Below are 14,451 nucleotides of genomic sequence, written 5' to 3'. Positions count from 1 at the left end.
ATGGCCATTAAGTGCATGTGGTAGCAGTGTTGGTAAAAGAGAAAGTAGCAAAATAATGTTAAGACAGAAAACTTGAATTATTGTGAAGTTTTGATGCAGTTGAAAGCCAAAATTGGATTGCAGAAACATTAAGGGTTGCTGTGTCTACAGGAAGTAGAAGAATAACAGCAGTGCTCATGTAGCTACAGCCTCAAGTGCTTGTACATTATCTTTCACAAAGTGATTTGATGCCATACATGGCATAACTCATAAGTATATGGATTGAAGATCAGACCCTGCATAATGTACTGATAAATATTGTGATAATTTGGGAGAAGGCAAGAAGTTTGTATAGTGAATTTCAGAATGACTAAGGTAGTAGAGTAAGCTCTGAAGACAAAGATTTGATAATTTGCACAACATTTATGATGTCTGGTGAAGTTGTCATTGGTGATACGGTCATAAAGAAGAGATATGTTTTTGGAAATTAGGACTCAGCAGTTTCTGTGGTGACATAATCTGGAAAATGGAGTTCTGTAGCTAGGAAACAGAGCATAATAAAAGATTCTCCAGAATTACCATTGAAGGAGTAGGAAGATGGGCACCTTTGATTCAGATATGGGAAGAAAGTTGAAAGAGAGTCTTAAGCAGTTCAATAAAGGATATCAAAAAGTGATGGAGCTTCACAGTATGCGGTGACAAAAGTACTGATGGCACTCCAGCTGGCCAGCATTGATGCATTACTGTATAATATATAAGAGAACAAGAAATAAGTATAGCAGGATAAGAAAGGAGGAATAGAGGATAATTCAAAACTTGTCCATAGATTTTTAATGAGTATATTTTCAGTTAGAGCTGCAACTCAGGCTAAGGGATTCAAGGCAGTAGTTACAGAGGATGATATCCATGTTAGGAACTGAAAGACATGTTCAGAAGTGTTTTCACAATTTAAGACACAATAGCCCTAACCTAGTGAGATGGAATAGGGACGAGGTCTTGGAAGGTCTTGAACTATCTAAAGATGAGATAATCAGAATGCAAAAAGTTTCTTGTCTCTATTAAGGCTCATGGCTCTGATGAAATTTCTACATATATGCTTAACACGTGTGCAGGTACCATCAGCTGACAAACCAATGTTTTGCAAAATGTTACTGAAAATATAGGTAAATTGCCGAGGGAGTGGAGAAGGGCAATCATCATACATATCTTTGAGAGTGGAAACAGAGGAGGTCTGAATTATAGACTGGTATCCCTGATGAGTTTGGTCTATAAGGTGTTGGAAAGATCAGGATGCAAATAGCTAGTTTAATGGTAAGGATGTAAACTAGAATAAGGGTAGTCAGATAGTGTTGCTCTAGACTCAGCATGCATATCCCCATTATTTGAAGCCTGAGGCCTACCTAATCCAGGATTAGGGAAAACTTTGGTTCTTACTTTACAATTGATTTGTTCAGTTGGGAATTTTCAGTGGATTACATGTAGAAGAGAAAGACAGTTGTCTTCAAAGAGTAATATCATTGCCATAGTAAAGAAAGTTTCCCTCAAATTATGTTACGAGATAATTGAAAAACAAAAAAGACAACAAAACAATCATAATCGGGAAAATGGGTTGGTGTTTTTAATCTCGAAGGGAGATTTAATATTTTGACAGTTCATCGAGTATGTGGATATGGGTGATTTTGTGTATTATTTCATTTACTGTATTAGATTTCGTATGAATTTCTCAGACAAATAATATATATATATATATATATATATATATATATATATATATATATATATATATATATATATATATTTTTTTTTTTTTTTTTTTTTTTTATACTTTGTCGCTGTCTCCCGCGTTTGCGAGGTAGCGCAAGGAAACAGACGAAAGAAATGGCCCAACCCCCCCCATACACATGTACATACACACGTCCACACACACAAATATACATACCTACACAGCTTTCCATGGTTTACCCCGGACGCTTCACATGCCTTGATTCAATCCACTGACAGCACGTCAACCCCTGTATACCACATCGCTCCAATTCACTCTATTCCTTGCCCTCCTTTCACCCTCCTGCATGTTCAGGCCCCGATCACACAAAATCTTTTTCACTCCATCTTTCCACCTCCAATTTGGTCTCCCTCTTCTCCTCGTTCCCTCCACCTCCGACACATATATCCTCTTGGTCAATCTTTCCTCATTCATTCTCTCCATGTGCCCAAACCATTTTAAAACACCCTCTTCTGCTCTCTCAACCACGCTCTTTTTATTTCCACACATCTCTCTTACCCTTACGTTACTTACTCGATCAAACCACCTCACACCACACATTGTCCTCAAACATCTCATTTCCAGCACATCCATCCTCCTGCGCACAACTCTATCCATAGCCCACGCCTCGCAACCATACAACATTGTTGGAACTACTATTCCTTCAAACATACCCATTTTTGCTTTCCGGGATAATGTTCTCGACTTCCACACATTTTTCAAGGCTCCCAAAATTTTCGCCCCCTCCCCCACCCTATGATCCACTTCCGCTTCCATGGTTCCATCCGCTGACAGATCCACTCCCAGATATCTAAAACACTTCACTTCCTCCAGTTTTTCACCATTCAAACTCACCTCCCAATTGACTTGACCCTCAACCCTACTGTACCTAATAACCTTGCTCTTATTCACATTTACTCTTAACTTTCTTCTTCCACACACTTTACCAAACTCCGTCACCAGCTTCTGCAGTTTCTCACGTGAATCCGCCACCAGCGCTGTATCATCAGCGAACAACAACTGACTCACTTCCCAAGCTCTCTCATCCCCAACAGACTTCATACTTGCCCCTCTTTCCAAGACTCTTGCATTTACCTCCCTAACAACCCCATCCATAAACAAATTAAACAACCATGGAGACATCACACACCCCTGCCGCAAACCTACATTCACTGAGAACCAATCACTTTCCTCTCTTCCTACACGTACACATATATATATACCTCACACACATGAGGGGGGAGGGGGTTGTTATTCCATGTGTGGCGAGGTGGCGATGGGAACAAATAAAGGCAGACTATGAATTATGTACATGTGTATATATGTATATGTCTGTGTGTGCATATATATGTGTACATTGAGATGTATAGGTATGTATATTTGTGTGTGTGGACGTGTATGTATATACATGTGTACGTGGGCGGGTTGGGCCATTCTTTCGTCTGTTACCTTGCGCTACCTCGCTAACGCGGGAGACAGCGACAAAGCAAAATAAATAAATAAATAAATATATAGTGTGGGCTATAGGTAGAGTTGTATGGAGGAGGGTTGATGTGCTGGAAATGAGACTTTTCAGGACAATATGTGGTGTGAGGTGGTTTGACCGAGTAAGTAATGAAAGGGTAAGAGAGATGTGTTGTAATAAAAGGAGTGTGGTTGAGAGAGCAGAAGAGGGTGTTTTGAAATGGTTTGGTCACATAGAGAGAATGAGTGAGGAAAGATTGACAAAGAGGATATATGTGTCAAAGGTGGAGGGAACAAGGAGAAGTGGGAGACCAAATTGGAGGTGGGTGAAAGGCGTGCAAGGAATAGAGTGAATTGGAATGATGTGGTATACTGGGGTCAACGTGCTGTCAGTGGTTTGAACCAGGGCATGTGAAGCGTCTGGGGTAAAGCATGGAAAGTTTTGTGGGGCCTCTCTTCTTTCACACACTTTATCAAACTCAGTCACCAGCTTCTGCAGTTTCTCACCCAAATCAGCCACCAGTGCTGTATCATCAGCAAACAACAGCTGACTCACTTCCCAGACCCTTTCATCCACAACAGACTGCATACTTGCCCCTCTCTCCAAATCTCTTGCATTCACCTCCCTAACAGCCTCATCCATAAACAAATTAAACAACCATGGAGACGTCACGCACCCCTGCCACAAATCGACATTCACCAGGAACCAATCACCCTCCTTCCCTCCCACTCGCACACATGCCCCACATCCCCGATAAAAACTTTTCACCGCCTCCAACAACTTACCTCCCACACCACACACTCCCAACACCCTCCACAGAGCATGTCCAGAGCAGGGGGCTAGAAACCCTCCCCTCCTTGTATTTTAACTTTCTTCAAGGGGAAACAGAAGGAATCTGAACTCGGTTTTGTACATGTGCAGGATCCAGAAGAATTTGAGGAGCAGTCACAAAAAGAAGGATCCCCAGAACCTCTGCCACTACCACCAAGTCCACCTATAAGTGAGGAGCTGGCACCTAGTGGAACAGCTCGCCTAAAGAGACACGTTTCTCAAAGGCAGCAGCAACATCAGGTGACAGACAGACAAAACTCTTCTCTTTCCAGCCAAACAGGTAAGAAAGATTCTTTGTGGATCAAATACCGCTGTACTCCTACTTCATGAATGCTGTTGGTTCACATTAAGGATGTAATAAGAGGCTCTTTATAGAAGGGAAGAACAGCTGGATGAATGAATGTTGATTTTTTTTGCGTGCTGTATGTAATATTGTTGATTTTTTTGTGTGCTGTATGTAATATATGGTATACTCAAATTAAAGGCACTCCTGAGAGAATTTGCAAATACTTTTATGACTGATACATAGCTAAATGAACTGAGGAGGCATGAATGTTTAAAGTTATTGATAAGAGGATAGTTAAGTAGAGATTGAGAAATGGTAATTGAGGACTTGAGAGTGATGGAGAGAAGGCTCATACTCAGTTGTGGTACATATTGCAAGAAGGGATGGCATAGGCCACTGAGGTGAGTGATAAGATGTGTTCAAGATTGGAGTAAGATACCGAACTGTAAAGGAAGCAGTTGCAGAGAAAGGAACAAATCGTTGTCAGTTGTTCACTCATGACATAAATGAGTATGGTACAAATACTATAAAACAACTTTATGCTTTAATGAAGCAGTATCAGTGGCAGTTAAGGATTATATGGACAAGTGAGAATTCAGGCATGGAAGGATAACATTTTTGGAAAAGATTGTATACACCATAACGCTTTAGAAAATTCAGTTTGCTAGATACTGTTAGATGTATTTGCTCACAATGGATGCTAATATGGATGAAGTAGCATTACTCTACTGAACTAGTAACATATGACAAAACTCATTGCACTTACCAGGTATCAGGTGCAGGATGCATCATCACTGATGTCGATAAATGATGAAAACTGCAGTCTACTGAAGTTTGTTATATGTTATGCTTATTTCAGTCAGTAATTTTTATGAGTTATTGCCTTGAGTATGTATTTGGAAGGGAATCTGGTTGTTGCACTCAGCAAGAAATGTTGAAAACAAGGTTTTCATTTTACTATAGATAGATGGATTGATATTATACCTGCTGGTTATCAGGAGGGTTAATGACAACTGAGTTGTGAGCCAGCACTTCTGTGGTTGTCAAGTTGCACTGCTCTGACCCAAGTAGCTGTCTTTTGTTTCTTTCTCAACCACTTGTGGACTGCTGGTATTCGGTCTGCAAACATACAGTCTCTCTTTGTCACACAACTTTTGACAACCCTTGATTTACACAACTCATTTTTCATTACTCTAGATTTTCCTGCACTAAGTCCTATGTGCCAGCCCTGTCTTTTGGCAAAATGGCAAGAGCAATAGACAGAAGTAGTAGGTAGGAACATTAGACAGGAGCATTAAGAACAAACAGTAATTAGAAGTAGTAGGTGGGAACATTAGGCAGAAGCACTAAGTAAAAGTAGGAAGTTGGAACATTAGTCAGACACTTCAGGTAGAATTAGACAGTAGGAACATTAGCTAGGAACCTCTAGAAACATTGCGCAAGAGTTGCCCTATGCAAGTGGCCTGTTAAGGGTGAGGTGCCAAAGGCTTGGAAGCTGCACTGGAGTTCATCTGTTGTGGGGACTCATTTGCTGTAGATAGATAAACATTGTAATTTTAAGTTATGCTGGTTAAAGGTGTTGCTTATGATATGTATATAGATTATTCATAGATATGAAATAGGGAGATCGTCATAAGCCTAGACCTTTATTGTAGTGCAAACAGTAAAGATAGTATTTATGTAACAGATGGAATGGATGTCAGCAGCCAGGTGTCCTTCATCCAGCTGCAAAAACAGCATTATGTCCGAAAAATACAACGTCATATCCATACTCTTGAAAAACTAGAAAGGTATGTATTTCATTTAGGTTCCTTTCTTCCACTAGTGGTTTGCATTCATACCGCAATCTTGCTTGATAATGTCATATTCTCGTACTTGGTAAAGTTTTAGTGTGTGATGTATTGCACATGGCAGTTGCATTTAGTGGTATATCACACATCCTCAGACTTAGTCTTAATTTTTGAGTTGACCAATCCCCCACTCATTTCTACCAAGTAGTATGTTACACATCCTTACACTTACAAATGTCTTACTCAGTGATGTGTCTCACATTCTTACACTTACATCTCTTTCCTGGTGGTTTCATACACCATCACATAGAGAAGTGTTTTTCTAGGATGTGGTATACAGTTCAGAATTTAATGTGTCTTAATCAGAGAGATGTGAAGCTCATCATAATCATCCTCAGGATCATTGCTCTCTTTCAGATCCCTAGTATTGAGGCCAGGATAAGAATAAAAAGACTAATGAAACAAAGAAAAGGAAAAGAATTAAGTTCACATGTCAGAATTCACAATTTATAATGGCTTATGATACACCCAGACTCACTGTGCATAGACATACCCTCCAGAAGAGGGCATCATAAGTGGTTCCTTGATTAAACAAGCTGAGTTACAGGGAAAGGCTAGAATCCTTAAACTTGTTCACCTGTGAAGAGGAAGAGTGAGATGTGATCTGATCACAAACTTTTAGATTTTTTAAACCAGATTGATGATACAGACAGTAAATACTTCCTTGAAAGGTTTATGGGTAGGACAACCAGGTGACATAACATAAAATTAAGCAAGGGCCTTGTTAAAGAAGATATGAAGCACTTTTATAGTATGAGTGGTGGATGAATGGAATAAATGACTGGAGACAAGGTTAATACAGACAGCATACAGAAATTTGATATGTTGTATGATAGTAGAGAATGTTCAAGAGATACAGGAGTGTAAAACTCCCTCCCCATATATTGGAAATAGGCAATTACAAATAGATAATTACACACATGTAAAGCATTATCCTTGGAGAATTAATTTCTCATGGAAACAAGGTCTTGGAGTGTATATAGGAAAATATTTTGTACCTGCATGTCACTGAATATAGTAGAATCAAAGGGGCTTATACACCATCAGTATTAGTTTTTATTTATATACAGCAGCATTGCTAGGGCCATATTGGCTACTTAAAAAAATGCACAGACACAAGGGAATACTGAATGAATGAGGATACCAGGCTTTGTGGCACTACGTCAGCTGCTTAAGGTGATTTCAAAGGCCTGAACAGTTTATTGTGTTGTTGTACAGTCCCTGTGAATGAACATCAGCCAGCCTTATATCTTTTATGTTGTCATAGGGGATGAATCCTTGTGGACAGACATTAGTTTTTTGGGTGAAACAGTATTTTAACTCATCACTGAGCAAGCACTCTCTCAAATGCATCATATGCTTTTGCCAATGATAGAGAAATGTTTTTTCAGCCTAGGAACCCTCCATTTTGGGAGATGTACATAAGAGAACTTCACCCTTGTTTAGTAAGTGTAGATTGTATGTACCAACTGTCTTGTAGAAAGTAAATATTTTAGGAAAGTTCAGTATTGGTCTTTCTACTTAGAAATATGGGTAATAGATATGAAGTGTGCAGAAAAAGTAAAATAGAAAAATGTAATTCCTTCATGAAATGATGGATCAGCAATCAAAAAGTAACAGAAAACTTTGAAAGTTATATTTTTTACTTTTGTGTAGGTCTGGTTCAGTGCTAAGTGAACACTTGAAGGGTTTGCGAATGGTGTTTGATGGCTCCTGATAAGATACGAAGACATGGAAATGATATAACTTGTTTTCTTACTGAACTTTTGATTAATACACAGGCACAGTGTTAGTGGTTAGTTGTAAATAACATGAATGTATTAGAAATATTACACCATATTTGCAATGATATTCAATATGAGGGTATTGGTTGACAAGTGTGCAGAGGATATTGAAGGATTTGTTTCTTTACACTGAAAACTTCACTTTTCATACACTGTTGTATTTCACACATTCATATTTCATATGCAAGCACAACATTGATAGTGATCAAGTTGAATAATATATACGTAGAAATATTAAACCTTTCACTCTGTATCTATATGTGAGGAGGCTGAGTGGTTGGCACTTATAGGGAGGATATTGGAGGTGTGTTTCTTTTTGAATATTCTTACTCGTCACCTGTCATCTGTTACCAATGTCCTCCATTAAACTTTGATAATTAGAATAGATAATAAAGCATAATTATGTAATTTCTTCCATAACTGGGGATGCCTTCAACTCCTTATCTGATCCGAGGAAATATCACTCCCAATAACTTATTTTTCATTTTTCATGTTATTCCTCTTTGTTATCTTTATTTGTTACACAACATAAGTGCTCCTCCTAAAAAGTTAGGTTGTCCAACAAACTACATACTTTCTGCAAGAACTCCATGCATGCATAACATTCAGGTGGACTTCTGTGGACTTATGATAGTATTTGTAGGGGTGCAGTGGATTTCTCCTAAATGGTGGAAGAGATCTTTGTAGACTACTAATAGTGCAGGAAGTCTGCTGGATGTTAAAAAGAGGCAGGATATATTAAAGCATTATTTTTCATTGGAAACTGTTTTCTAAGAGCATTATAGATGGCCATTAGTTTAAGGGTTAGGATACGGCAAGATTAAAAGACATGCAAACAAAGGTGATTAGGGTGTATTCATATTGTTGCGTACACCACTTCTGTAATGATGTTATTAGTGTAAGAATGTTATTAACCATTTTATTGTTTTCCAGAGCTCTGCTAGTACGGTTAGGAGATAGCATAGGGTCAGAAAATAGCTTCAGAAGATGTGTAACGGAGGGACGTTCACACACAGAGTCAGATACAAATGGCAAATCTCAGACACGAGATATTCTTGGTCAGTCTGGTAAGTTACCTTTGCGGCATGAAGTGATTTTTGGTAATATGCTGGCCCATGTGTAAAGAACTGTGAGACTGGCTCACAGTCATTCCTTCATCCTCTCATTTGTTGGGCCATCTATGATAAGTTGCCAAGAAATATTGGTAGTGTGGATTTTTCATCATGGTCAAGAACACTAATCACTACACCACGTAAGCCCATGAGAAGTTCAACAGCAATCTCACCCATTTCATCTGCTGTGCCACACTTTACTTGTGCAAGTAATTTATTACCTCTTTTCTTTTCACCAATACTCTCTTGCTTTCCATACATTCAAGTCCCAAACACCCCTTGCTATGCAGTTACCTAATAAATTCAGCATCTCAAAATACTCACATCATCTGCTCATCACGTCTTCTTTGCTTGCTTCCTTTAATGATGCTTCCATTTGCTCTTTTTCTCACAGTGCTAATATCTTTCCAAAATATTTTCTTATCCTCCCTGATTTTGCTGATACTCTCTCACTCTAACCCTCATTTGCACAATTTTTTAGTCCTTGCACCATCCTGTTGATCTCCAGCCGCTCCTCCTTGTTGTCCCCCCATTTCTCCTTGTTCTCTCCACTTTTGCACTTGTAAACAGTCATTGCTTCCATGAATATCTCCCATCCCTCATGCACTCCCCTCGCTTCGTTTACTCTCACCTTTTGCCATTCTAAAATCAAAATCTCCTAGCATCTCTTAATACATGCCTTTTTTCCAAGATCAATCACTTTCACCACCTTCCCACCCATACATTTTCTCTTTTCTCAAGAGCATCTATAAACCTTTATCCTCATCTCCATCAAGCTGCTTCTCTTAGTGCATTCAAAAGTCTCCCCTTTGTATGGCCTGTCTGTTACCTGCGGAATTATTCTTTATTCCACATCATGTACATAATATTTAATGGACTATCTTACTGTTCATGGAGAAATGACTCATCAGAAATACATTAGTGTAATCATTTGGTTAAGTTCCCTCTGTATGAATGACATTTTATATATGTAACTTGATGTACCCAAATGAAAGACATTTAAGGTTTTACAAAAACATTTGATTTACCTCATGCTAATAAGCATGGAATTAATTAAGAAAGAGGCAGCAAGAACAAATGTTTCACTCAGTAAAAGGGCTCAGACTTCCTGTTAAATGGTCATATATCATGTAGCTTTTTATATTTTTATACTGCCCATTTAAATTTTCTTTCTTATTCTTAAGGATGCAACACTCATCAGAATTCACTGTTCAGTTCTTATATTGTATTGATGGACATGTTTTAGCTGATGGATGATTATTCTTAAGGATGCAACACTCATCAGCATTCACTGTTCAGTTCTTATATTGTATTGATGGACATGTTTTAGCTGATGGGTGATATTTGTGTTCTGCTTTTAAAGTAATAGTATTCATTTTGTATAACTTATGATGAAGGAAATTTATTTTCCAGAAACAGCAACTAGCAGCATTATATCAAGTGATTACAGTGATGAAATGACACAAAAACAACCATACCAGTTTTGTCAGATGGGAAGACTTTCCAAGACCAAAGGTATTGAAACTCAACCAGATGGTCAGGACAGTTCTTTTTCTACAGGGAGAAAGAGTGAGAGCATGAGATCAACAACACTACAGTCCCACACATCATCTCCAAGAGTCACTTTGAGCCATTTAAGCTCTGATTTAACCAGCTCTCGTACCTCAACACTGAAGCAGGTAGAGGAAGAGGTCAGAAAGTTGGCCTTTACTGAAGAGAAGTCACGATATTTGATGAAAAACTCAAGGTTACATCCACCTGTTGTAAGAAGAGGAGTCTTACAGTCCCAGGACAAAATAAGGAAAATGCCACGAGAAGATCCTCGGGGAGAGGAAGATCCAGTGCAATCCCGTCTTCCTGGTAGAAGGAGTATTTCAGACAATACATTAGACAGTAATACATCTCTGAAAAATAAGTCATTTAAAGATGTATTGGATTGGGAGGGAACAAGCAGTAATGTAGGTGAACTGCCATCTGAGACACATACAATATCTGAGGGGGAAATCACCAACAGAGCCGTCTCTGACAGTCAGATATCAAGACAGGGTGATGGACGTGAAGAAAGGGATCAAACTCAGATAAGTCAGGTTGATCCCTTGATATATAAGAGTGATGATGACAAGAATTTTGCATTGCAGTCTCCACCGGTTATAGATAGAAATGTAGAGAGGCAACAAGAGGAGTCAAGAAATATACTGTTTAAAGACTTTGGTCAAATGTTTCCAAGTAGGGAAAATATTTTAGTAAAGAAAGATAAAGGTATTTCTAGCATGCATCTCAGTGGTCACAGTGTTGGGGTTCAGACTAGTGATTCATTATTAGATATAGTTAGAAGCCCAAGGGAATCAAAGGGAAGAATCTCTTCTAGACCAAGTTCTAGCATTACCAGTGATAGAGTTTCTGAGGATGTGAGTAGTGATTCATCTACAAATACGACTTCCTCAAGATTACAACCTGGAGAAAATAAAAACAGGAAAGTCAATGATTGCAGACAAGCTTCAGGTGTTGTGTCAGACAGAGGTGATGATATAAATGCCAGTGAACAAGGCAAAAATCAGTTATCAAGGCTGGGTTCAATGAGAGATGAAAAGAGGCTTTGTAAAATACAGGGAGATATTGTGCCACTTAATGAGCCTTTAGATGGAGAGAATAAAAGATCTTCAAAAACAGATTTTGATAGAAATAAAAAAGCATCTGTAAAGGATATGGGTAATATGTCTACCACGAAACAAAAAACCAAAAGGGACAGAAATGGTATAAACAGTGGTCACAGGAGTATAACCTCTTATAGAGTAGGATCTGCTAAAGATGCAAGTAGGCATATGAGAGATAATGAAGTTGTGACATTATCTAGACCATCATCAAGATGCACTGAGAGTAGGCATGAAGAGGAACATAGAACTGTAGAATTATCCAGTCCAAGATACAAGAAACAAGAAAGTAAACATATGAAAGAGGGTAAGGCTCTGACATCATCTATGCCAGGATCTGCAAGAAGTGAAAGGGCACATGTTGTCGAGTTTAGGGCAGAACCCTCTTTTAGGTCAGGAGACTTATCTATGCCAGAAACTGCAAAAACTCAAGATAGCCATGGTGGCAGTGAAAGTGAAGCATCATCTGGAGTAGAGTCTACAAGAAATGATATATTCACGGATGGCTGTACAAGAGAAACCTCACTCAATGCAGTTTCTAGTAGGAAAGAGTTTCAGTGCACTGACAGCACCAAGAATAATTCCTTGATTAGGAAGGGTGCTGAAAGTGATAAATGGCAAGTTTTAAATCAGACAGGACAGGATGTATTAAGAATCCATAACGAGAGAGAGAAAAGCAGTTATTTTATGGATGAACAGAATTCAGAGCCATTCTTACAAGGGTACAACAGGGAGAGAGCCAAAGTATCCTTAGACATAGATCATAACAGACCTCTCTTTGCAATACCTTCTGCCTCACAAAAGGAGGAAAGTGAGAAACGAATTCAAGTGGTAACTAAATCAGTCTCAGGAAGTCTTAGGGAGTTCAGCAGAAGAAAAGGTTTGACTTCACCTCCAGTTGGATCATCATCAGCATTGAGTGAGGGTTCAGGTACCCTCAGAAGCAGCAAAAATATGTCTGTGTACATTAACAGTAATCAGATATCATCAGATGTTAGTAACACCACTGATGATTTGAAGTGTGACACAAAAGTCTTAGGACCAAAAAATAAAACAGTGCTACAAACATTCAGTGAGGAAAAAACAGCAGTTAAGCAAAGAATCATAAGAAACAAGAAACCTATTAGATTTGATGTATCTTTTGGCAAGGAAAATTTATACCAAAGACAGCCTCAAATAACAGAAAATTGTATTACCTCAGAAGCTGTCATGCAAGTGGATAAGACTAAGGAAAATTTGACACTTCAGGTAAGATTAACGTTTCTACTGCATATAATATTCTTCAAGGATCTGAAAAGTGTATTCAGTCCTGTTTAGCCTCTTTATTCTTTTAACTCATGGTTTCTATCATTCTTCAATTTATACTGTGTTCACCAGTTGTCTGCTGGACACCTAACGTGTTCACTTCAGGATTTGATTTAGGGGGTTGATAGAGGGATGATCCCAGACTTAAGGTCTACAATCTTGCTTACTTTTATATTCCTGTAATGCATGTAGGATTTAAAAAGCCTACATTACTAATGTAGAACTCTTTACTAAATCATCAGTGCTGAACATTACAATCACTCACTGGGATTTTCTCATTGTTTTTACTGACATATTGGAGACTTTTGTCATGAAAAGGGCAGGGATAACCATCTCCTAGGAAAATGAAACAGATATAGATAGCATAGGATGATCTTTGTGATTCTTTGAAATAAAGTAAAAATATAAAAAGAATAGGAATGGATGTCAAAATGTTTCCATCAGCGTAAAGTTACCGTGTCTCAGGGAATCAGCCATCCTTGTCCTTTTTATCAGCCAGTAGCAGTTAGGCTTTCAATCTCAGTTCTCTAAATTTTAATAACCAGAGAAAAGATGCACTTCATCCATCCCATGCATATGAAAATGAGGTTAATAATAACTCTTTCATGAAGTATCATCTTTAAGGCTGGATTGAGTTTAACAGTATTATTAGGAATCAAATTTTGAGGGAACAGGCATCAGAGATATAGATAGATAGATAGAATATTGCTAAAGTGTAGTTGATGTGGGATAAAAATTTTTCTTATTTGAAATTGAGACCCCCTTTGCATAACTATTGCTTTTGAATAGGAAGCCTTAGCAAAAGCCCGCCCAGACTACATACGGGAGGCTAGTGACCGTCGTGCACTGATTCGTCTGAAGCGGGAAATGAGGCAAGATGCTCAGGACCGTAATCATCAAATAGTTGCACAAATTCCAGCAAATCTTCAGACACCTTCAACATTGCAACGCTTTTTGTACAAATCAGGTAAGTTAGTAAAGTTTTATATCTCTATCTATGTTTAATTATGTAATGCACCAAAACTATAGCTCCATATCCACATCCAGGCCCCACAGACCTTTCCATGGTTTACCCCAGATATTTCACATGCCTCGTTTCAGTCCACTGACAGCACGTCCACCCTGATATACCACTTCATTCCAGTTCACTCTATTCCTCGCACGCCCCTCACCCTCCTGTCTGTTCAGGCCCCGATTGCTCAAAATCTTTTTCACTCCATCCTTCCACCTCCAATTTGGTCTCCTGCTTCTTCTTCCCTCCACCTCTGACACATATATCTTCTTTGTCAGTGTTTCTGCACTCATTCTCTCTATGTGTCCAAACCATTTCAACACACCCTCTTCTGCTTTCTCAACCACACTCTTTTTATTACCACACATCTCTCTTACCCATTCATTACTTACTCGATCAAACCATCTCACACCA

The 14,451-nt window shown here is 38.6% G+C and overlaps 1 protein-coding gene across 1 annotated transcript in view; it reads left to right on the top strand.

The window, feature by feature from the left end:
- Nucleotides 1-14,451, top strand: part of LOC139764496 (uncharacterized) — a 34,275-nt gene that overhangs the window by 15,670 nt on the left and 4,154 nt on the right. The window contains exons 6-10 of the mRNA XM_071691103.1: nucleotides 4,128-4,317; nucleotides 6,011-6,113; nucleotides 8,891-9,024; nucleotides 10,483-12,968; nucleotides 13,815-13,992. Of these exons, the coding sequence (XP_071547204.1) occupies nucleotides 4,128-4,317; nucleotides 6,011-6,113; nucleotides 8,891-9,024; nucleotides 10,483-12,968; nucleotides 13,815-13,992 (3,091 nt within the window). The remainder of the gene's footprint in view (nucleotides 1-4,127; nucleotides 4,318-6,010; nucleotides 6,114-8,890; nucleotides 9,025-10,482; nucleotides 12,969-13,814; nucleotides 13,993-14,451) is intronic.

This window comes from Panulirus ornatus, chromosome 50 (assembly GCF_036320965.1).
Source record: "Panulirus ornatus isolate Po-2019 chromosome 50, ASM3632096v1, whole genome shotgun sequence".
NCBI classification, from domain to species: Eukaryota; Metazoa; Arthropoda; class Malacostraca; order Decapoda; family Palinuridae; genus Panulirus; species Panulirus ornatus.
The sequence above is the reverse complement of the archived record's forward strand: the minus strand, read 5'-3'. Positions and strand labels throughout refer to the sequence as shown.